Genomic DNA, 25,637 nt, shown 5'->3' on the forward strand with positions numbered 1-25,637 from the left:
GGTACGTAAGGACAAACCCAGGACAACGCACGACTCCAAAGATGCTTATACTGGCCATGGGTACAGGTGCCAGAGCCTTGTTAGCAGACAAGAATGCAGCTCCGGGTGTACTAAAGTGAGATTGACACTTAAGTGCCTTCGGAAAAGGTCACCCCTATCACATCTTTTTGTCCCTAATAAAATATAAACTTTTGTTAATATATACAAATTTCGAACGTTTTATTGGCACTTATAATTGCCCATTTCGAAGAGTAATGCCTACCCTACTTTCCTATACGCATAATCCGTCATTTGTCTTTTTCGAATTATAAGCTTTCTTCTACGATGAAAACAAACCACCTTTTATCCTCAAAATTCATGAAGTCCGTGTGAATTCTCCCCGAAGTTTTCGCCAGTGTAGTTTGTTTCCTGTTGTTTTTTTTTCTACTGGCCCCCGTTTCATACATTAAACATAAATTAAACCAATTACCTTTTGTGCATTGCACCGCGTCATGAAAGCACTTTGGGGAGTGAACATTTTCTTAATCTAGGCAAAAGTGGAGTTCATATGATCAGCACCAAGCTTTGGCCAACTTTATCCCTCAGTACATTATTTCCTCTTTTTTTCGCCGTGCATGCTTGCCAAGTTAGTTATATACTTCCTTCGTGTGTGTAACCTTGAATATTTTATTGTCACTTAAGCAATACTCTGCAAAATAATATGTCATTTTTCCTACGTAGTCTCCCTGCTTCTCAGTGCATGTGCACCATCTTTTGGGAAGCGTCTGCATTCCGGCAGAGAAGAAATTACTGTGTCTGGTGCTTAGGCATTCACACGCCGCTTCTTTGACATCCGCATCGGAACCAAACTTCTCATCGCGAAGACCCTCTAAAGATGTGGAAGAGACTCAATTCGAATATCAGGAATAGCTGCAGTTTTTTCACGTGAAGTGTGCGGGCGTGCGTTGTCATGTTGAAAGAGTACACCCTTGTAAGCAATCCACGACGTTTTGTTCTGATGACGGGATTTAAATGCGTCACCATAAGATCGAAATAGGTTTCACTGTCATTTGCCCCCTAGGAATTCAATATTCGACAATTGTACCTGATAATCCCAGAAGGGATCACCAGAACCTTCCCTGCACTACCCCAATGTCGATACTTCTTCGGGTTTGGTGACATACTGTAGCGTCATTTTTTGTTTGACCTTTTAGTTTAGGATTGAATGTACCCGTAATGCACCAGCGAGTATGCTGTTCAAAAATTCCTCCCTTTGCTCCTCGTAGCGTCTGAGAAGTGATGAACACGCATCAACGAGTTGCTCATTTCATGTGTTAAGTTCTTGGGAACCCATTTGGCGGACACTTTTGGTTACAGCAGCGTGTCTAGTATGATGAGATCAGCTAACACTCGCATGCAATAACTCGGACAGTTCTTTGACAGTGGTGCGTGCGTCTGTGTTGACGAATAAACACAACTGCAGCCTCGATTGTTTGCAATCACTACCATACCGTGCATTCATTCAATGGTGGATGTTGATGGTTTCACATATTCACTTGTAACGAAACACAAAACTGACTGATGTTCTTCCTTGGTGCAAACCTTCAGCAAGGCCGCCAATGTTAAATATCTACCATGTGACTACATGTGGCACATTGGTTCTGTAATAAAAAAAATAAAAATAAATAAATAAAAACATACGGGAAGACCAGCCCTGCCATCTACAGCAAGAATATTTAACACAATATGCAGTAAAATAATTAATCAACTTTTAAGGTTACTTAATGAATCTTGTCTGAATCTTCTCCATAGACGTGACACACATAACATCCCTTTTTATCTCAGAGCCATGCAACAAAAATCGAATGACTACACAGCACAGGCTTTCTTTTTGTGAGAATGTCGTTGTCATGCAGATACCCATTTACTTACCAAAACTATCGTATGCCTCATTTTGAGTTTTAAGTCCATCTTATACATTCATAAGCTAAGTGGACTTAAGTGGACTGGCCTACAGTTTAAAGTGGAATCCGAACCAATATGTGCCAAAATCGGGTATCGAACTCGGGGCCTCTTGATTACAAGGCGGCGACGTTACCTCTATGCCATCGGGGAGGTCCTTCTATGCTTCATGAAATAGTGCTTCAATTGCACTACACATTCTAGGTAGCCATACTATTTTTTGCCGACATGGCCACAGGGGTTTGACTATCCTCTCTGCCCCCTGCTTTATTCTTTACCGATGTTGTGCTCACAAATCCGGAACTAAATAGCGTCTGACGGTAATGTAGGCTTTGTAACGGGTTGAAGATAATCGCGGGAAGACCGGAAGGAAATGTTTATCCTCCCCTTTGTCCTAGTCCCTATAATTTCCAGGTAAACAACTGAGTGCAGAATTTTCCCACCGTCTTCCCTCGTAGCTGTGTATAGGACTTCAACCCTGTTATACGTCATATTTCTTCCGGTCGTCAGTCGTTACTTCATAATTTTGAAGGAAAAAATCTGAATATTAGCCACAGTTCCTGGTATGACAAAAGAACGTTGAAACACTGTTTAGCTAATGTCCAGCTTTGCTGGCGTAGTCTTGGTTGCAGACCCTAGTGTGTTATACGTGGGAAAGTTTAAAACTGAGATTTCGGGTTCGTTAACCTTTGCTTTTGCCTTCATCGTGTTATTCATACTTGATATCCAGCTATGGTACTGAATCCTGAAATGTGATCTGTTATGTCGACATAGTTATCCAGCTAGAAAGTTGCATCTTTTCTTTGCCCAGAGTACAGGTTTATTGTAATTTATTTAAAGAACTAAATACATTATTTCGATCTATTTCTCGACTTTGGACAGGAACATTTTTACATTCTATATCATTTATATACTTAATACAAAGATAAGCTCACACACGTAGAAGTAGAGAGCCTCCCCGATGGCTTAGTCGTCTTGTAATCAAGGGGTCACAAGGTGTAAGACTTTCTAACAGCGCCCAAATATCAACTTCTCTTCCACGTAGTGTACCCTGGACTACATTGTTGCAAACTAACGAGGCTCTGGCGTCTGGACTCTCAGCCAGTATAATCCTGTGTGGGACTTGTGTTGACGTGTCCATATATGTTTGTGTTCGTATCTTCATCCATTTAGTTTTATCACCTTTAATTTCCATCGCCGCGATTAGCCAAAAGTAGCAGAAATGCAATGTTAAATAATCAATTAAGGGGTTCTGGATTGGATACCAGGTGGGGGCACAGTGGTTCGGATCCCACTTTAACCTGTAACCTCAATTCCGATTAGCCTTTCGTGCATAAAGTGGACTTAAAAATATACTGCTAAAAGGTCAAACACAGAAGTAGCAGTACGTCCGTCCTAGTGTTTCCTGGAAGCACGGTGCTTGCTATTCCTTTTCTTTAAACACGAGGAAACAACTGTACGCACTCACACATATGTGGCGAAGCTCCAGTGTAAATCCTTCCGTTTGTTTCCTCGTGTCAAAGAAAAAACAAAAAAACATTGTGCTTCAAGGAAACATGTTCCTCAGTCTGTGTGCCCCAGATAGTTAATGCATGAAGTGTCCAAAGTTAATGGGAGGGAGAGATGACCATATTTCTCTTTTAGAAATATGAACGTCCGATAAACACGATTGTGGTAAAAATATAGCACTCACAGTTGAAAAAGGAAGTCATATGCCCTGTTACGGGAGGCTGGTTTCTTCTTAGGACTACTGCACGGCACTGTTTGTTGTTTACAGAGCATGCACGGAGTTTATTACGCTTTGCAAACCTCAACTATCAATATTCAGCGTATATATGAAACCGTTTATTTGTATTTCTTCTTCTTCTATGGCGCTCCGGTTCGTATTCCGTCCAAATATTTTCCTCAGTATTTTCCGTTCAAACAAGTCATCCATTTCAGCTGCGCTTTGATTAAATTTCCATGTTTCACTCCCATATATAATTATGCTGCGAATTAGGGTTTTATACAACGTAACTTTGGCTCTATGGTATACTCCATGATATTTAATCAATGGTAGTAATGAGAAGTATGCTTTGTTGGCTCTTTGTAATCTACTTCTGACTTCTATCATCTCATCGTTTTTGTCTGTGATGAATACTCCTCGATAAAGAAAACTTGATACCACTTCCAATTCATGTTGCTGATTTTTTAAAATTTTTGTTTGCCTTTGCTTTCTTTGTTTGGACTAATATTTTTGTTTTATTTGTGTTAATTTGTAATCCAATTTCCTTCCATTTCTCATCTAGTGTTTCCACTACTTCTTTAATTGATGTTCCTATGATATTGATGTCATCTGCATACCCAACTATTTGGGTCGACTTATATTCAAATGTTCTTCTGGTATCTATCATTAGTTTCCTTATCACATATTCCAGAGACAGATTGAACAGGAGTGGTGCCAAGCCATCTCCTTGTTTGAGACCTTGTTTAACTGAAAAGCTCTCTCCCATATTTGCTTGTATCTTCACACGTGCATTGGTGTTCTGCATCGTCATTTCTACCAATCGAATTAATTTTATGGGTATTCTGAATGTAGTCAATATGTTTCCAATTTTAGTTCTATCAATGGAGTCATATGCTTGTTTAAAATCGACAAAGACTTGTGTTATTTCTATGTTTCCTTCCCAACACTTCTCCAGTATCTGTCTGACTGTGTGTATTTGATCTATTGTAGACCTGCCTTTTCTGAACCCGGCTTGGTACTCTCCTAATGCTTCTTCTGCATATGGTTGTAATCTTTCTCTAAGTATGCTTGTCAATATCTTGTATGCTACACGTAGCAACGATATTCCCCTGTAATTTTCACACATTTGTTTATCCCCTTTCTTGAATATGGGGCAAATTTTACTCTCTTTCCAGTCATCTGGCATATGTTCTAGGCTCCAGACTTTGCATAGCAGTAAGTGTAGGGATTCTAACAACTTCTTCCCTCCATATTTCCATATTTCTGGTGGTATCCTTTCTTTCCATGGTGCTTTGTTATTTTTTAGGTTCCGATTAGCTTTTCGAATTTCTGCTAGTGTGGGTGGCTCTTCTGGTTCTTCTTCCCTCCTTGGTCCTCATTTTGGGGTTCTGTGTTGTTCAGAAACTTTTCAAAATATTCAGCCCATCTATTTAATATTTGCCTTTCATTCCCCAGTAGTTCTCCCTCTTTATCTTTGCAGATGTTTGTTCTTGGTTTAAATCCTTCCCTTATATTCTTTATTTCCTTGTATGCCATGTATGTATTTCTTTGTTTAAAGTCTTGATTGATTTTATTTATTTTCTCTGTTACATGTTTTCTTTTCTTCCTCCGACATATGTTGTACACTCTTTTTCCTAGCTCTTCCAGTTTTTGTTTCTTTGCTCTTGTTGGTTTATCTAGATATGACTGATATACTGTATCTCTTTCTTGGATGGTCCTTTTGCATTCTTCGTCAAACCATTTCTTCCCTTTGTTGTAGTGCATTGGTCCTAACACTACCTTTGCTGTTTTCTCAATATTTGATTTTATCTTATTCCATATTTCTTACATTCTGCTTCTTCTGTTACTTGCATGTTGGTTGTGCCTACTTGTTCTAGTTTGTGCACTAATTCTTTCTTAAACCTCTCACTATGTATACTTTCTGTCAGTTTCTTATTATCGTACTTCTGATTCGTTTCTGTTTTGTTTCTTTGTGATTTTGTTATTCGTCCTCTGAAGACTACTTTGACTAGGTAATGGTCTGTTCCGCAACTGGCCCCTCTGTATGATCGTACATTTATAATGCTTGTTGCTCTCCTTCGATCTATCAAAATATGGTCTATTTGGTTGTTGGTTCTTCCATCAGGTGATCTCCATGTATATTTATGTATTTGTTTTCAGGGGAATATTGTGGATGCTATTATCATAATTTTACTAATTGCCAGGTCAATGAGTCTTTGACCATTATCGTTAGAATTTCCGTGTAAATTGTGCTTTCCACTTGTTTCTTTATAAATTTCCTCTTTGCGTATTTGTGCGTTCAGGTCCCCCATTATCATCATCGCATCGCTGGGTGGCACACTGTCTATTGTCTTTTCTAGTTTATCATATAAGTCATATTTTATTAATTGTTCTTTTTCTTCTGTAGGTGCATAGACATTTATGATGGTTAGATTAAAGAATTTAGTTCTCATTCTTATTTGACATATTCTCTCTACTATGAAGGCCACCAGGATTTTCTTTCAGGGTTTACTTCCTTAGCCTTTGAAGTTTTCCTTCTCCAAAAGGCAGTGGTTTCCCTCTTCTCCCAAGAGGGTGGGTTGCCTCTTCCGCCATCTATGCCGTTCCGAAAGGTCTCCTTCTCCGCCACAGATGCCGTTGAGGTCTTCACCATATCCCTGGTAAGGGGCCCTTATAAGGTGCTACCATCCGGAGCCAGATGGACCAAGGTTTTTTAAAGAGGTAATACTCCTCTAGGTTCTTCCGCCTCCTCAGCCGTTCAGATGACCATCCATCTTCTTCCGCCTTTGGAGCCGTTGACCGTTAGGTTGCTTCTTAATCTTGATTCACACCTGCGCTCCAGTAACGCTCGGATCACCCTCCCCCCATGGTCCGGTCAAATATCGTTGAATGTTTTTTTAAAGAGAAGCTTTCACGCCTAGCGCTCCCGTCAAGGTTCGTTCGATCGCGGTCAGCTCGGGGTCCGGTCACGATCGGATGGAAAGAATATTTGACCGGAGCGTGAGGGGGCGGAGCTTCACTTTGCGAAGCTCGATCGTTGATGTAAACGTCTGATAATGTTCAGTAGCAGTCATCAGCCCCGTTGCAGGGGATACGTAACTCAGTTTTGTGCGTAAAAGATGAACCGTCAGAAGGCAAGGACCTGTTGAAACGCAAAAAAAGGCGAGTAATGATAAAAATGAGCAAAAAATCCCACAATATTTTTCTCTCAATTCTGGTTGTAAAACATCGGTCAAGATATGCGATTTCATGAAACCGAGTAAAAGAAATTTGAGAAAAAAAACTGACCGAAACAACCAAATTACAATTAGCAAATGAAAATAAATAAATAGGGGACTAACCTCAAATATGATCCATAAACACTAGTTGTAACGACCTTTTTCCAACCCGTTGCATCAATTAAAATCCTTAAATCAATTGGCGGTCATATTTTCCTGCAAAACCAAATTGTCATTTTTGTGTGTGCAAAGGGAAAGGAGGTGGTGGTCGACCCTCTGCCAAGGAAAAAATCATTCTTGATATCTAGCCCCGAATCTAGATTAACAAGGAACTTGTTCTTCGTTTACGGAAAACGATACAAAATTATTATTATTATTTTTAAGTCGAGGGAGGCCACGTTTCACATGATGTGCCTAACAATCGGGTCCTTGAAACTAGACTTACAACCTGCTCTATATTTGTCACGTGTTGTGTCGGAAACTTTTTAATAAAATAAATGGTCAACAATATCGATATGGAACAATGAGTCCGAAATTTTTCATGTCAAACCTAGACCGATAAAGTAGTGTTACCATTGCTGACATTTACAGTTTTGCACATTGTAGTTAACACTTCTGTGGCTAGAAGTTGTGTAATATCTGACTACAGCCAAAATTGCACGTTTTCCGAGGTATAGAGTACAAGATATTACAGGATAAAACAAATTTCTTAAAACAACCATAGTCGTAAATAAAAACAGCTTATTCGAGTTACTTCCATATGGCATGAAAAGGAACTTCAATTCATGACAAGCCTTCCCCTATCCTAGCGTTTGGGTAATGGATGTCCTATTTCGATAATGTGATAAGGGTGCCAACTTCATATAAACATTGCGGGGGGTGGCAAAATTGACAATATTTTTTTTTGTATAATTGTATATACTTCTTGAGGAATTTGGGGGGGGGAGAAAGTGCCTTGCCCCGTAAATCGATAATTGCCAGTAAATGAAACTTCTCCCAAGAGGCTTAAAGTCCTATGAACAAGAGAAGAATTACTACGCAGCTACCATCATCAAATTTTATTAATTTCTTGGTCTAAATTACTTTTCACAATATAGTATGTAAAATTATTTGTTATCCAAAGCGCTATGAGTATTTCTAATGAATCCTATCGAGCATATCTTTTTCCTCCATTGGCCAGATGAAGATTTACTTCAGTGTGATCGCTTCTGAGATGGTGTCAATTTTTCGATATTCATTTTGCGCAAATTCCTTTATTTTTACCATTTTTCAGCGATATCTTGTGTAAAAATTCTAGTTTTTATGCGCGGAAAGTTTAGTGCAGAATGCAAAAAATGCGCGTTCCGTGTATGTTTTAAAAATTTGCTAATAACATTTTAATTAAATGCAAAAATTCATATGCATTTATCAATTTGAAAATGCCCCATGACCAAGTAAAAGGATCAGTGGCGGCGATTGGGTTCCAAAATTGGGGGGAGGGGCAAGGACAGTTTACTATTCCTTGGTAGATAAGGTTAGCATAGTGTGGGGGCAAAAGTGGCAAAAGGTTGAGGGGGCAGTTGCCCCCCACCCCCTCATCGCCGCCACTGAAAGGATCATTCATTAACCCTCATCCAGGAAGCAGCACTCTTTCCAGTTAAAAACTCAAAAAAATTAAAACTGCATATTCACGATCATTCAATTGAATTATGGAAAAATAAAAAAAATTATATATATATATATATATATATATATATATATATATATATATATATATATATATGTAGCCCGAAGCCATGCCCCTCTCCTAGGGGCGGCGCTGGTTTCACAAATATAAATACTTCTTGTAACCAAATAACTTTCGCTGCCTCTTTCATTGGTAAAGAATTCCTTCCATACGTTTCATAATTTTCGTATCAATTAAACAGTACAGCCCTACTGTATTTGCTACGTTCGCCTAATAAAGTAGTATGTGAAAAATTCCTTCTTAACTTAAAGGGACAAGACAATATATCCACTATACAAAGCGAAGTACACAGTGAGCAGTAGAAATCATGGACAAGCAGATACAATGACAGAAAGAGGGACTTAAATGAGAGAGAAATACAGAGATTATATCAAGACTGCAAGAGGAAAGACAGAAGAAGTGATAGAGGGGGAAAACCCTGAGCAGCAACAGACCTTTGATGGTCAGGACATGTCAAGCGTATTTTTCAATAGGTGATGGCATCGAGTCCCTTCGCCACCTTTCTCTAGAGTTGAGCGGATAGAGAGAATACAGACGAGAAATTTGATTAGAATAACTGACGAGAGTATTACGCGCGCACGCATGTGTGTGTGGTGTGTGTGAGAGAGGGGAGGACACAAACAGAGGAAAAAGGTATGTAAAGGATAAATAAGAAAACTTACACCAGCAAATAGAAACGAGGAAAGAAATACAACCGAAATCGGGGGAGAAAGGGGAGAGAGAATGCATGTTTGTGAAACTCATATGTACATACACAGATAAACGTGGTACACACTTTATATCTGCCCACCCTAATATCTCAATATACGGATCCTGCCCACCCGGTCAAAATTTTCTGGCGCCGTCCATGGATTAGATTAAATTAGGCTTAACACCAGTAAGGAAAATGAAGACTGCGCTCTCTCTCCAGTCCGCTGGAGCCTAACGTCTTGTTGAATGCGTCCCAGTAGACCGAAAACAATGCAGACGGCAGAGGGTGGAAAACCATTTGATTAAGCTAAATGAAATTGTTACGCCATGTTAACCAATGCGTGTCACTAGCTGTTAACATGCGTTCTCACTATGCTTGGTTAACATCACGAAATGTTTCGCGCAGAAGCAATGGGTGGCAATTAAGGAATTTAGTAGTTGTTAATTTGTGGTTCAAATTACTTGTGTCCGCTTCCGTGACTGGGTGGTGCACGTAGCGTAACGCGCCTAGAAGGCAGAGGTTTCAGATTCGAACCTTGGGTAATGCACGGGTGTTTTAATGCAAAAAGATGAAATATTGAAGGAAGAAACACTATGAAACGTCCACGCTCGAAACAGTTTTGTAACTTTGGACTGGCTTGAAGAATTGTATGCTGTCAGGAAATTTTATCTGAGATGTTTTTTGGCCTCACAGTTCCCTTCCTATATAGCCGTTTAATTCGTAACTGTATTTTTTATTACTGTTACACTTAGGCTAACTATTGAAGATTAGGCCTATCCATTGCCTAGTGCTCTTTTATATACTTTTACTTATTATAACGCTATGCCAAGAGAGAGCTTCTCTTTCTTCTCTGGTCTTCAGGTAAACAAATTTCTTTTTGCTGGGTTTGGGAATCGAACCTACGATTCTATTCCCACCACCAGCGAAAAATAAATTTGTTCGCCTGAACACGATAGAGTGGTCGACTTTCGATCTCGCTACCGAGTTCTAGTCCCGGCCTTTGCATGGGTTCCTTTGGGTTTCAATTTCATCTAATCACCACTCATCATCATCGTCGCGATTATCCCGAATTGGAATAAAAGCTACGGCAAATGATAAATATAGAAATAGAAGATGGGAGAATATATGCTCTCTCCAGACGTAGGGTTAGAATAAGTAAAAATCATTAAAAACAGTAGACAAAGGATAATGTCCAGTTAACATTGTATGCTGGTATACAACCATTGTCACTAACATTCTGAGATGTATATTTTAGCATTGCTGCTTTTTTTTGTTATTTGCTCCAGTTTTCTACTTCTGCAGATTAATCGCGACGAAGAGAATGGAAGATGAATTGATGAAATTAACATGTCTAGCACTGCTGTCTTTTTCTTTCCACTTATTTTTTTCCCACTGTTCGAGAGTACTTCCCCAGGCTGTAACGCAGAATAAAATTCCGGCCCTCTATGGACAGGTTTCAGTCAGTATTTGTTACACGCTGTGTAGCTTGATTGGATATTCTGAAGGTAGCAAGCATATATTTGGAACATTGTGTGTGTGTTCTTAATCGGATTTTTGTTACATGTAATATCACACCTTTCTGCATTGGCTTTCTATAGTCGTATAGAGTTCTACAAAATGTATCCAATTTACTACCATAAATATATCGCACCTATTGCTGTATTGTAGTTCTTCCAGTACCTAATGCTATAGTATATCTCTCATTGCTTTGATTTGCAGATGGAGCCAGTTTTCACTTTTGTTTTGAATTATACCAAGGAGAGTAATTTAATAAACCGGGAATATAGTTTGAATTATAGAATCGAATGAGAAAGTGCCTTTGGGCAATTCAAAAGCTGCTTTGAAGATCTTCACAATGAGCGATCTTGCCAAATATTTTTGGCATGCGTAGGAGAGAGAATATAGTAATGTGCCTAGTGTTGTTAAGACGAACAATGATCTTTCGTATTACTGATCACGAGAGGAAGTGACGTTGCTCTATTGTCCTACCTTGTAATGACCAAGTCGTCCGGTTGACCCCTGGTTCTAAGAGCGATGCGGGTCACTGCTTAACATAAACTTGTGCCTTTGTTTCTGATTTCCGACTGGCTGAAAGGAGAAGATAAAATTCTTTCAAGAACGAAAGATCAAAGGTACTAGTCATTCGGACTTGAAAATAATATGCCCCGTACAGTACTTCGGTAGTTTTGTAACGTTCACATAATTGGTAGACATGAGTGGTGCTAGTTTAATGTAGATTACTTTCTATATTTCGTGAACGCGGCGCAGTGTTTGGAAGTAACTTGTTATTTTTTTTAGTAATTCTAACTGTAACTAGCTACCTTTAACACTATGTAGCTATAACTGAGTTACTTTTTTGCGATAGAAATAACATTATCAAGAGTTAGTTTACAACACGTAAATCGTTAACTTGAAAATTTGTAACGTTGGGGAAGAGCTAAGTTTGGCAACTATGTTTCCAACTATGCGCCTTCTCTTTGGATGTTAATGTGAAAGGGTTCTCCTGGAATCGCCTAAGTCAAGGAACATGCTACATTTAGAACAACCACTCTTTATTGTAATTCATTTCTAGAGTGCGCGTCAAATCTCCTGCATATGGCCTTGAACGGCTGAACAGCACCAGCGAATCACAGACGTGCGGCGTTGCCTAGTTTCGTGACAAGGCGTTTCGCTCAACCGTGCTGTCTCTTTTCCGTGTGATATTTCGACATGGCACCGCTGCAGTGCGCTGCTATTGGCTATCGCCATATGCAGGAGATTTGACGCGCACTCTGATTGCACTCGAAGACTGCATTGTTTTGTTCCATCATTGTTTGTATTTGTTGTAATAATGTAAAAATATGAAATTTTATATTCCGTACCAGAAACGTAAATAAGACACATGTAAATCTTCATATATTTATTACATTACAATTCAAATTAATGATCGTTGATTGTATGTAATTTGTTTGTTGGAAAGTTTTTAGAAGAAACTTAGTTTATTTTCAAGTATCAGTTAAACTCAGTTACATTTTGAACCAAGTAACTATTATTCTGTTCTTTTAAAAAGTAACTTAACTGACACCGCGTGTTTCTACAGCAAACGAGCCTTCATCCTCTTGGACATTAATATTTCTCATCTTTGACATACAGAGTCTTCCCTATGGAATATTGGTAATGCTGTCGCCTGGTAATCAAGTCGTGTTGAGGTCAATCCTCAGTGGAGGCACGTTGCACAGTGGTTGTCCAGATTACCCTGTGCGTAAAGTGGACTTGAAAAACTTTTCATCTTGCAAGAATTACATTATACGTTTATTGAATGCAATAAATTTCATGTTTCCTGTGTTATTTTTAATAATTTAACTCGGTGGCAGAGGGCGTTAAGTGGTCGAAATCGAGTGGGCAGAGCGAATCAGAACGCTCTGCTGCGAAGGCTGGTAACTGCAGTCGCTTTCCCCCCTCCACGCAATCGAGTTCCGTCTCTTGTGTTCATTGGTGGGGTCGTATCGCGTCAGTACTTGCGGAGAGACTTGTTTTCGTTCGCCTGCTCCAGAGATAGCTGGGGCAATGTGTAACAGTAGGAAAAATAGAACAGTGAGTTTTAGGTTGTAGGTTTCTTCTCACGGTCAATGTGTAAACGAATTTATAAATCGATTTTTAAGCTAGAGAAAACTTTTTTAAAACATCGTTAATATATTTGTTTCAATTGCCATGTGTTTCTTACGGATAATAAAAATGCTCGTTCTTCAACTTGAAATTTTCACTAATCACTGCTTTAAACACTTTTCGTGAAGACCAGTTCTTCTGCAACCTTTCCTCTTTACCTTCATGTGCTTTGTATATTTAGTGACGTTTTCCTAGAGTACTTAAGAAAGTAGTACCTTCGGAAGTGCCTATATAAAATTCCTACCCTCAGGTGGCGTAATCTCTCTCTTTTACAGCTCCTCAAGCTTCGTGAAGTATACTGTACATGAAAGTGCCACACACGCATGCACACATATATATCTGCATTTGAATTACACATACTAGATTAAATTGTGTACCTGAGTATATTTGTATGTCTGTGTGTGTGTGTTAATAGTTGCATATTTCGTGATGGTGGTCCTCAATTCGTTACATTTGCCTGGTAATCAACAGGTCCCATGTTCGATTCCCGGTGGAGGGAATCCCACTTTAAACTGTAGATCCGGTACCAATTAACGTATCACTGCATAAAAGAGGACTTAAAACTAAACTCGATTCGTTGTGTAAATTCGTTACATGAAGTAACCGGTTTTCCAAATATGATTAACAATTTTCAGTAAGAAGTTGTCTCTGTTTTTGCGTTTCTAAACTGTATTGGTGAACTACAGATCTGCGCTTTAAGTTTGCTTAAAATCTGATAGATAAAATTCAAGAACCTTCAAGCTTAATATATTAAATAACGACCAAGCGAAATGGTTGATATTAGTTAATTACCTATCCTTTTCCGACATAATATATAATACTGGTAACACTACTATCACTGCAGGGAAAGATTTGGCTCAGACATACTTGCCATTTCTCACGAGAACTTTGTTATGGTACATTTACGTGACTTGCTGACTGTGGCCAAGTCGTGTTATGGGTGAGTGTAGTATTCGCTCTGGCTTTGCAAAACTGGAGAAAGTTAAGACGTCAGTTCAGGTTCAGCTTAGTTGGATCAACGCTTGTTGATGTGTACTGAATCCAAGATATAGCATGCCTGAAATATCGAAGTGCAATGATGAATACACAACATTCATTAGAATCGTGAGAAAATTACAAGCCGTCATATTGGTGTGATGTAATAACTTGAGCTGACCTTGTAGAATTCCCATTTTTTTTCTTTGATTTGTGCTTGCTCCACAAATATTAGTCAACACTTTTGCATCTTAACTGAAGTACTAAAAGCATGTTTAAAACAATTAAAGCTCGATGGCTGAGTGTGTTCCACTTACAATCTCAACTCCAAAGGTTTTGGGTTAGAGTTTTGCCCATTACATGAGTGTTACTTTGTGTTTGTTCTTACACTAGTTCACCTATGTACCGCTTCCCACCAAAAGAGCAGACGGCTGTAAGGGGCTGTGTCAGCGAAAACCAACCACTTCGTGAAATCGGCCACCGACGTTGCCAAAGTTTGCCGCAGCCCTGTTAATAGGGGCAATGGCCTGTTCATGTTATGGCTTTCTCCCCTTGCTAGCGTAGTGTGACTCAAAATAGGGGACTTGTGCGACAAGTTTTTTTTTTTTTTTGTTTTTGTGCTTATAGGAGATTTTTGGCATGTATACAAAGGAGAAGGTGGTGAATGCGCAAAATCAAATAGAATAAGCACGGGGCGATGGATTCTTGCAATGTGGAAAGTGCTTCTGAAGCAGACGGCGGAGTGTATCGGCAACAACGTCCACGTGACTCGGAGTGGCGGGAAGCTGGTACAGCTATCGTCATTCATCCTCATCATCGTGACTAACCCGAGAAGATAGAAAGCGACGTAATATAAGAGAAACAAAATACAATAACAAATCAGTATCTCACTAACTTTTCATTGTATGTACTGTTGTGATCATCTTTTAACCAGGAGTTCGAAACTCCGTCACCGCACCAAATAATGATAATTAAGTTGACGTTAACTTCACACCAAATAAGCTAACAAATAAAGCACGGAGATAATAATTAGCTGCAAATAAAATTAAAATACATATTGTGATTTAATGTATTTGATATTATTTTAGTATTTTATCTTAATGCCCTTGTTGAATGGTGAGCTACGAGGGTTGATCAGCATGTTCTGCCCCTGACCTAGAAGGCTTTGCCAGAGGGCCATTTAACTACTCTTATTTTTCAACAAAGTCCCCTGCAACTTGATTTCACTTTTCCAATCGGTGCTCTAGGGCTTCAATTCCGGCTCGAAAAGGTCTTCCGACTGCTCCTGAAACCATACGTTCACAGCATCCATCACTTCAGAATCACTGCTGAAACTCTTCCCACGCAGGTATTTTTAAGTTTTTTTTAACCAGGACATACTCAACTACAGTCTTCCATATATCATTATAAATGTCAGTTGGTGACAGTTTTTTCAGCAAATAGTTGATGACTGCACGAATAACCGTTTTCTCCATCTTCTTTGGAATTCTTACACCTCTCACATTTTACTCACGTGTAAAGCAAAAACAATATCCATGAGACCAAAGAAACTTTGTAGCTATTCCTGACTACCATAGACTATGCAGCACACGAAATAGTAAATTATCTCCAAGAACTGGAAGTGTGTCAGGGGCAGAGCATGCTGATCAACCTTCGTACGTGTCATCCAACTGTTTCGGAGCATATAAGGAAGCATTATAATTATAGATCCTTGTTACGTACCCAATAGGACCAAGTAATGCAAATAGTCTGCAAAAGCGGAATAGAGATGGCAGCACCAGGCGTGCAAGATTAAGAATTAACATAATATATGCGAATTACTATATAAATAAGAATAAAACGAATGGGAAAGATGAAAAACAATAAAATCTACTATAAGAAGATAAAGAATAAATATAAAGAAATAAATTAATATATATATTCGATAAATCAAATCAGTGATCATATGTAAATTAATATGAAAATGAAAGAAGTCAAATCACTGATACAAGTTTGTGTCTTTGAACAGATCTTGCATCTGTCTGACTGATTTACCATTTCCAAGCGGAAATTTTGGTTACATCAGTGGCGGCACGTTCCAGTCGACGCCCCACAGCACTTTTGGTTGCGCGTTTCAGCCGTTGCACCTACTTGGATGCGCGTGTTAGTCGTTTGCCACCAAGTATTGGGTTGGTGCGAATGAAATGTCCGCTTCGTCTGGTGGGAAACTCACCTCAACAACACAACACAGGGATTGACTGGGGTCACAGGTCTAACGTCATAAACTCTGCACACGTCCAGCAAACAGGCTGGAGCACCCAGACAGTCATGAGGCAGTGTGTTGCTGAACAGGGTCATCTGAAAGTGCACCATGGAGAACACACAATTGCAAGTGATTTGTCTTTACGAATTCAAACTGGGACATTCTGCTCAGCAAGCCGCCAAAAACACTAACAGTGCATTTGGGCCAGGAATGGTAAATGAACTCACCATTCGCCGCTGGTTTGTCAAATTTCGTTTCGGTCACACAGCATTGCAAAATGAACCCCGTGGCCATCAACCAATATCATGTTCGGATGAGCTCCTCAGGAACCCCGTGGAACCGGACCCTCGGAAAAGTGTTCGTGCCATTGCAGACGAGTTAGGCATACACCATACCACTGTCGTTTGGCGGCTCCGTGAGATCGGTAAAGTGAAAAAGTTGGACTCATGGGTACAAGACTCGCCGTCTGGAGGTGTGCAGTTCTCTGAGTGTAAGGAATAACTGGGATGGTTTCCTGCATCGGATTGTCACTTCAGATGAAAAATGGATCTGCTATGACAATCATAAACGATCAGGACAATGGTTGGATCGTGATCAACGTCCAGGGCGGTTTCCGAAACCACCTCTCCACCCACGGAAGGTGTTGTTGCTGGTATGGTGGTCTATGGTGGGTGTGATCCACCATGTCTCTCTCAGGCGAGGTGAAACCATCAATGCAAATTGTTACAGTGCTGAAATTCCGTGAAATGCATTACAGACTTCTCCACAAGCATCCAGCAATGGTCCACAGACATGGTGTCCTGGTGTTGCACGACAATGCTCGCCCACATGTCGCACAAAGGACGGTGCAGGCTCTCCATGAGTTGCAATATGAAACCCTTCCTCATCCAGCATATTCTCCCGACCTCTCTTCCATTGACTACCATCAATTCCGGCATCTCGATCATTTCCTGACAAGGAAGACCTTCGCTGATGATCGGGCGGTGCAACATGCCGTTGAGGAGATCTTTGCGTCGCAGACTCCAGACTTCTTTCGCCATGGAATCCAATTGTTGGCTGAGCGATGACAAAAGTGTGTGGCTGCAGACGGCGACTATTTTGATTAACCAGGTATTGTAGTTTTGATTTTTTTTGGTCTTTGGCAATGACGCACTTGGGCCGGACATTTCATTCGCACCAACCCAATATATACAGGGTGTATATAAACATGTGTCAGAAACTTTAGGGATTTATTCGTGACATCAAAACATAACAAAAAGTTCATATGAACATTGGTTCGCAAATCCTTCGTTAGGGAGGTATGAAAGGAATTCCCTGTAGTGACTCCTGGTTGTGTAATGTACCTCAAATGTGCATTTGTACTCACTTTCTTGTGTACAGTTGGGCATGGAATTTGTTTTTTTGTTTTTTTCTCATTGTCGTTTGTTTTGTTTTACAGTAACTCCCTTCACAACACATCACAACGATGTATTCAGTGTCTGAAATGACGGATATGCACTACATGTACGGTCTAGCAGATGGGAATGCGGACGCAGCATGTCAACGTTATGCTGAACGTTACCCTGGGAGGCAGTTACCTTGTGTACAGACGTTTGTACGACTACACCAACGCTTGCGAGAGACAGGCACATTTGAGAAGATCGTTGCAGATGGTGGGAGACCATGCGATGTACGAACGCCTGAGCTTGAAGAACGGGTTCTTCGGATTGTGGATGAAACTCCATCAACCAGTACAAGGAGAATTGCGAGAAGGGAAGGTGTTAATCACATGACGATCTGGAACATTCTGCATGAAAATCTTCTGTACCCGTATCACCTTCAACGGGTGCAAGGATTAAATGAGGCAGACTTTCAGCCACGAATAAATTTCTGTCAACGCATGTTAGGGCAGTGTACTGTGTTTCTGCAGTTCTTAGCATGTACCTTATTCACTGATGAGGCTGGATTTTCACGTGATGGGATCTTCAATTATCATAACAATCACATCTGGGCTTATGAAAACCCGCATGCAGTGCGACAAGACCAACATCAACAGAGGTTTTGTCTGACTGGACAAACGTATTTACAGTTTATCAGACATGAGTTTCTGCATTTACTTGATGATGTACCTCTAGACGTCATCCAATGAATGTGGTTTATGCACGATGGTGCTCCACCGCATTTTTCACGGATAGTTCGCCAGTTTCTCGATAACCAGTTTCTGAACAGATGGATTGGTCGCGGGGGATCCATTGCATTGCCTGCCCGATCGCCAGATTTAAACCCAATGGATTTTTTTTTCCTTTGGGGACATTTAATATCCTTGGTGTATTCAACTCCCGTACCCAATGTTGATGTTCTGAGGGAGCGTATCCAACATGGATTTGACCAAATACGAAACACACCAGGAGTTTTCCACAACGTACGGCAAAGTATGGAACGTAGGCTCAGGGGACGGACGCATGGAAGCAGGAGGTGGTCACTTCGAGCAATTTTTGTAAATGGCAATGTGTTTGGTAAATGTCTCATTTTTGTGCCATGAATATTATTTCCTTTCATACCTCCCTAACGAAGGATTTTTGGAACCATGTTCATATGAACTTTTTGTTATGTTTTGATGTCAAGAATAAATCCCTAAAGTTTCTGACACATGTTTTTATACACCCTGTATATACACTCTGTTGTACCCAGTTAGTGTTGGCGCGTTCCAATCGCAGCCGCAAGGGAGGAGATTAGTATATTTCCCAAAGCTTAAGGGAAAAAGCTGGAAAAAGGATATATGAATTCATAAATCGTCAAAAAGCTGAAATAGAAGGAAATCCAGAAGGAAGTCCAGATCTGTCCATTAAGAAGGAAGTCCAGATCCAAATCTGTCCATTAAGAAGGAAGCTCACGTAGGAAATCCAGAAGGAAGTCCAGATCCAAATCTGTCCATTAAGAAGGAAGCTCACGTAGGAAATTCTATTTCCATGTATCCTTGTTTATATAATATATTCGCTTAAACGTCTCCATTGGAAGGCATCCTGTCTGGTTTCGTTGTCTACAAAGAACCCTACCCTGAAGATATTCTAGCTGAGGTTTAAGATTAAGATTTATGCACCTTGTACCAAATTGAGAAAACCCCCTGTAGACTCGCCATTTGTAGTGATACATGAGGCAAGGCTCCAATCCTTTGTTAGTGTGGCGTCCATATTACTTGCTTATATTGCCCGAGAAAACCTCTCCACTTACTTATATTTGTTGTGATTATTCATGCACCCACACTTTATTGTTATCACTACAGCACCGATTTTGGCCTCAATGCAAATTTTGTTCCCGTGAAAAGATTCGTAGGCTTCCCCGCAGAAGTATGTTTCAGAACACTACAATGAGTATGTATAAATTTTATTAAACCTAAAGCGACCTCCGTGGCAGAGGGGTTAGCGCAGCGCGCTACGCCGCGTGATCTTTGCGATTAGCCAAAAGTGACAGAAAAGCGAAATAAAATAAACCAAATCAAATATATTAGACATAGAAATTACCTACTTCGTACTTGTAATTAAAATGTGTTTTCTTTTTCTTTTAGAAAAAAGGAAAAATTATATATGAAGTCAAGAAAGTGTGTTTTGTGCTTTCCGAATTAGGTTTTCCCAAAACGGGGGTTCGACTACTGCAAGGTCCCCCCTCCTCTTCTCGACGGATAGAATTTAAAATGAAAGAGTAAATGGCCATCATGACCTTGATGTCATATATAATGGACTGTTAACACAAAAAATTGCACGATCATCAACAGGTATTACAAAGTAACAGTCCTTAATAATATTTTAGTATTAAATTGTGAAGTTCTTTTTAGTTTCACGCTATTTTCAGAGGCTAATCGGGACTGGGCCTACAGGTTTTAAAGTGAGATCCGAACACAATGAACGTTCTTCTACCGAAGATCGAACACGGGACTTATTGATTGCTTTGTTTTTAGTTGTTTCGAGAATTTGTTTTTAAGTCCACGTTATGCGCGGATAGGCTAGTCGAACACGATGTGCCTCCACCGGGTATCTATCCCGGGACCCATCGATTACAAGCGACAGCCTTACGACTACCCCATCAGGGAAACCCAGTATTAAATTTTATACGCGATTTTAAACGTTAGGATTTTCACTCACACTATTAAAAGGTATTGCTTATTATGTGCCTTTTTGTTTTCAGTCAGTGCCTATTAACACTTTTCCAAATGTTATTGCATTTTTGCCTCTCCATTTGCGCAGTTTTTAGTGCCCAGAAAGCAAGGATCTAATTAATCATTTTTGCAAACTTATTCAGTTCGCTATTTTATTTCGTATTGACTTTTTAATACTAGTTTACCGTCATTTCCCTGCATTTTAAGTGCCCCGTACTTCTCCTGTCTTTGGCTATTCTTGAGGATGTTTAGTGAATATGAAGTCGCTCTCTGTTGATGATTATTCGGGAATTTCGGTTGCTACTGACACTTTCGGTTGTTGAGTGGTATCAATTGAATGCAGGATTCCTTCGGTCGAGTGCGTGATTAAAATACTTACGTAAATTATATCCAAGAGGTCTTCGGATCGAGTGATTTATTCACGCCCATAAGGAGAAACTGAAATTTTGTGGTCGAGATGGTTTATCTGTTTTGCCTTGCGCACTCCAGCTGACTGCCCTCGTCTTTTTCTCTTTTTTCCCCCACCCCTTCCACTTCCTTCCTGTGGTGGCTGTCTCCTGGTTTCTCACGGTCGCGCCGAGCGTCAAGGATTCTGCTTCTCTCCTGTGGGAACCGGGACCCGGGGCGACCTTCCCCACCCCCCGCACCCTTATGCGGTTCCCCCACAAAGCCCAGAGCCCAAAGGTGACTGCAAACAATCAGGTGATTGCTATTACGGTTAATACTGAGTGAATAGCCGGAGGGGCGGCCAGCATCCGGTAGCTTGCAGAAGGATGCGTGGGTGGTTCCTACTTTTTGTTTATCTCGGCGAGTGTAGGTCAGAAAGTTTCGGTGCTGGTCACTTCAGTTCACGTAAACATTGCCCACAAAAATATAGTTCTATGTCCCTAATGTAGATACCATGTTTTAAGTTGAATGCTACCGGGTTCAATATCCGGTGTAGGCACATAGTGGTTCGGATTCCACTAATAGGTCCAGTCCCGATTATCCTTATTGTGCATAAAGAGGACTTAAAACACAAAATCAATCAATCAATCCAAGTTGAATGCTTGTTTTCCTTGTACGCGCTTCTTAATACCACCCTGACCGGCCTCAGTGGAGTAGTAGTTAGCACAGCGCTTCGAATTACGGCCTATGTATGGGTGTTCTTTGCGAGTGTCTTTCATAATTTTCACAATATTATTACTCATCCTCATAGTCGCGATTGGCCAAAAGTAGCAGAAAAGGAACGTTAACAAACAGAATGACAGAGAGACAAAGAGAATTTAATGAAAACATTACTGAGAATTTAGAAATATTTTTACTAACTACAAAAGAAGTACAAAAAGTAAATGTGCTTTAAACTAAATTCTCTGATAGAATGTCCGCTTTGTTGAGTCGTATCTTGTAATGAAATATTTTGGCTCCTGCGGTATTCTGTTTTAGTAACAATCGAGGAATATATTCTTTAGAGGAGGGGGAATCTTACCAACGCTATTATTATATATCCCTCTTTACCATTTAATATACGTAGTTATTTTTTTTTTTATCTGAAAGTGGATATTGAGGAGGAGCAAAATGGTATAACGCCCTCCTTGAGGAATTTTGAGAGAGGCAGAAAAACTCCCCAAATCAGCATGCTTGTAAGGTATGCAATTCAAGTGGCATTTTTTCGATTATTTGTTTCATATAATCTGTCTCATTGTTGGTGAAACAAAAACTTTTCCAAGTCAAGTTTGCACAACGTGAATTCCACCACAAGTCCAGCAGAGAATCCACATACCAAACTGCTGATGAACACACTCAAAAGAAGGCAAACCTTTTTTTTTTAATGTAGAAGATTTAATAATTTGTCATTTCTTAAGTACTTCACAATTTCAAATAGGATATATAACAATCGTTGGTAGATTAAATAATGTTAGAACTAATAACAAATAATTCAAATAGCAATAATAATGCCCAGATGACATCGAGCTTAATCATAATTGTGCACAATATTTTTATGTGATGGGATGAGTAAACATCGAAACATGTGATTGACTTTTTTCTGTACGAAAATGGCCTACGTGTGCTTTTTATCACGGTACAGCAACATATGGCCATATAATTTCATTCCTATTTTAATATATGAATTTGTTTCTCAATTTTTTCTAATAAAAGTCAAAGTTTGTTTTAAGTCCACTTTATGAACAGATAGGCTAATTGGTACTGGATTATAGTTTCAAGTGGGATCCAAACCACTGTCCAATGTGCCTCCACCGGCGATGACCTCATGATTACAAGGCGATGTATAATATGAATGATACGTGTGCACGATAATAGTATGATGACATTGAAGATACGAAGTTGACCAGTGGTTCGATTCCCAAGAGAACGCAAATTTCTGTGGTTCTTATCTCATATGAAATTGCATGTCCAATTCCGACTGATTAATACGATTATACAAAACATCATTATCAAGACTCGCATCCATATATTACGCATACTGTTGTATGTGATAAATGTGCTAAAATATTCATGTGCGTGTGTTTTTCTTTTTTTGTGTGTGTATAAAATAAACATGCAAGCCTCCGACTTCCTCTGGCGATTTTCACTTTTGCAATTCCTGCGACGACGGCCTTGAAAAGTTAGCCGTGGGTGCCCGACGGTGGTGATTGTTCTTCCGCTCCTGGGGACTGTGAGAAACTATTCGGAAATCTTCCGTGACATTTTACAAGGGATATTTTCGATGGATTCTCCGGCATTTCTGAACTTCGGAGGATGCACGCAGTCTTTAAATATCGGCAGCCTCACGCAGAAGTAAGGAGGTTCTCTGTGTTGGTATTCAGGGATCCCCTCTTTTCTGTCGTAGTGAATGGGTTGGTAGCTATTGTCGCTGAGCTAGCGCAAGAGGGGCGGAAACTCCCGAGGGGGAGGGGACTGTGGGAACCGACTGACGTCAGGCGGAGGGGGTGGGGTGGCCCACCCCGAGGACCAGAAGTTCCCATTGCAGTCCAGTATACAAGGCGGCGTGCCTACGAGGAGAGCTGGATCATGTGGGCCGTTTGAAGTGTGTTCATTGCCCTCGCGTGCTCCGGTGCTGATAAGTTGTGCCGGAACGTAATGGTGTTATGACTCTTTGGTGTGTTTGGCTTTGCAGTATTGGAGACGCGGAGTGATTTCCGAGGATGCCAGTCGTAATGGAAGAAACTGGTAGAGGATCCCACAGTTGGGTACGTAATGAATGCGTCGTGCATTGTTTTTATCGTTTACTCCGTGACAGCCTTTTTTTTCCGATGTTTACAAGGATCGCGAGTGCACGTGGTCTGAATGAGCATGCGCAGAATCTCTGCTTGGTTTTTTGAAGCAGCACAGAGCAACGCGTTGTGACATTTCGTCGCATGGTATGTTATTAAAGTAAAGGCATGCACAGTAATGTAATGTATGCGAGTATACCTTTTGAAAATGAACCATAAAGGTCAAGAACATTGTAAACTTATATCCTAGCGAGTCAGCAAACTTGTATGATCGTACGGCTTGACAGTACTGTTGTGCTGGTAAAGGGTAGACAATGAGGTGACAAGTAGTTTCGAAAGTGGGAAGTGTTACGACCTTAGGAAAGGTTATGATTTTTTAATATTCAATATCATGTTTTCTCGTATTTTCTTGTGTACGTTACTTTCTGGCGGCGAAGGAACTGAGCCAAAATGGGGCGTTACCCCACTAAAGTTCTTGGGTACACCACTGAGCATACGCACATTATTCCTTAGCATTTATAGAAAGGTAACAGTATAATTATGCGAGTGTCACCGCGGGAAACAACCTCCTCTACCCGTCCAAGCACGTTTACTAGACCAGCTGATGGCCGGAAAGCATTGTTGCCATGTTTGTTGACTGGGATCCGTCTTCCACTGGGGATTCCAGGCGAGGCGACGGGAAACGTAAATGTACCGGGGTCGTTTCCAGTATTTGGGACTTTGTTCTAAATGTCTCGCGTCACCTAGAGTCTGACGTCTTCCTTCCGATAGCATCGTCAAGGAATGTTGCCTGAGTCCTTGTAACGGTGCACCAGGAATGTGTGGAAACGGATCCTTGATTTTACAGTTTTTGCATCTGGAGTTTAGCGAAGAAGTGTTAACCAGTGCAAGAAATATTATTATGCAGGTAATTTTTTTTTTAAATCGGTGTTCAGGTTAGCTTGACAGAACATTTCTATGATGTCATGAAACTTCCATGCTTGGAGGGATAAGTTTCCTTAATCAAATTTAAAAGCGAAAACCTATTTCTGTTCATAGTGGTGACATGCTACTGACCCCTAGAGATCATAAAATTTAAACAGAAGAAATGAATTGCGATACTAAAGTTAACAGAGTCAACCATTTTTGTGGCCTGCCTGACAACGGAGTTAGATTTTGTATAATAATATAAAGTGGCCTCAGTAATGGAATATCTCAAGATATGCATATTATATTTATTATAGCAATATGTCAAAGGTTATAAAATGTTAATCATTAACCAGAGTTTATCTTTTAATGGCACATAAGTAGTGTTGCTGGAGTCGTAAATGATAGAACTAAAAATGTTTGGTAGCAATTTTAGTTAAGAATGACTGACTAAAGGGACATAAATACACACTTATACAAAAGCATAATCCGAATGAAGTGTTATTGTACAATGATCGCATTAAGATGAATTGACGGTAAGTCAAGGTTCAAAATCTTTTAATTTCCGTTTGAAAGTGAAGAAAACTCGTAAACTCTCATATAGAGTAGTTTGACATAATTATATTACCAATTCACATAAATGAAATCTTGAAGCAGTTGTATATGACGTCATCTTGAGTAATAAATGTATCTGTATTGTTAGCATATTTCAATTACTACTGGTGTTTTCTCACCAATAACTTACTGTACATCTTTTCGTCATAATTTGTCCTGTAAAAATTGCACTGTGCTGGTGACATTTGGTGATATTTTGCAAGTTGTTAGTTACGAGTTGGATAATAACAGAAACTAGCAAAAATGAATTTGTTACTGCTAGTTTTCCTCATTGGAACAACTGAATCTGCAAACCTCAGATTGAGCTTATCCTGCCTGAATTTCTACACAAATTATTTGCCCGGTTGTGAGTGAAATATGCTTTTTCAACATTTAGATTTGATGATTTGAGAGAAATTTCAGGTAAAACAGATCAACTTTGCACAAACAAAGGCAATAAAGCGATAAAAATTAGGGTACAGCAATACAAAAGGTAAATTGACATCTCATTTATTGTAGTTTGAAACATGAGGTCCTGGGTTCAAATGCTAGAGCAGACATTGCCACGATCACCTATTCCCTTAATCGACATGAACACATCATATCACTCGAGACACTTTAGTAAG

General features: G+C 39.9%; 1 protein-coding gene across 9 annotated transcripts in view; it reads left to right on the forward strand.

The window, feature by feature from the left end:
• LOC145983995 (recombining binding protein suppressor of hairless-like) overlaps positions 1-25,637 on the forward strand; it is a 266,841-nt gene that overhangs the window by 163,355 nt on the left and 77,849 nt on the right. Inside the window, exon 1 of one of the 9 annotated variants that reach the window (XM_083117262.1) lies at positions 23,296-23,487. The exons of 7 other annotated variants lie outside the window; for them this stretch is intronic. In XM_083117262.1, coding sequence (XP_082973388.1) covers positions 23,443-23,487 — 45 coding nt within the window. In that variant the 5' untranslated portion in view covers positions 23,296-23,442. Of the gene's footprint in view, positions 1-23,295; positions 23,488-25,637 lie in introns of those variants that run through there. One more of the 9 variants, XM_083117261.1, reaches the window with a different exon arrangement.

This window comes from Lepisma saccharinum, chromosome 2 (assembly GCF_977018435.1).
Source record: "Lepisma saccharinum chromosome 2, izLepSacc3.1, whole genome shotgun sequence".
In the NCBI taxonomy this organism is placed as follows: domain Eukaryota; kingdom Metazoa; phylum Arthropoda; class Insecta; order Zygentoma; family Lepismatidae; genus Lepisma; species Lepisma saccharinum.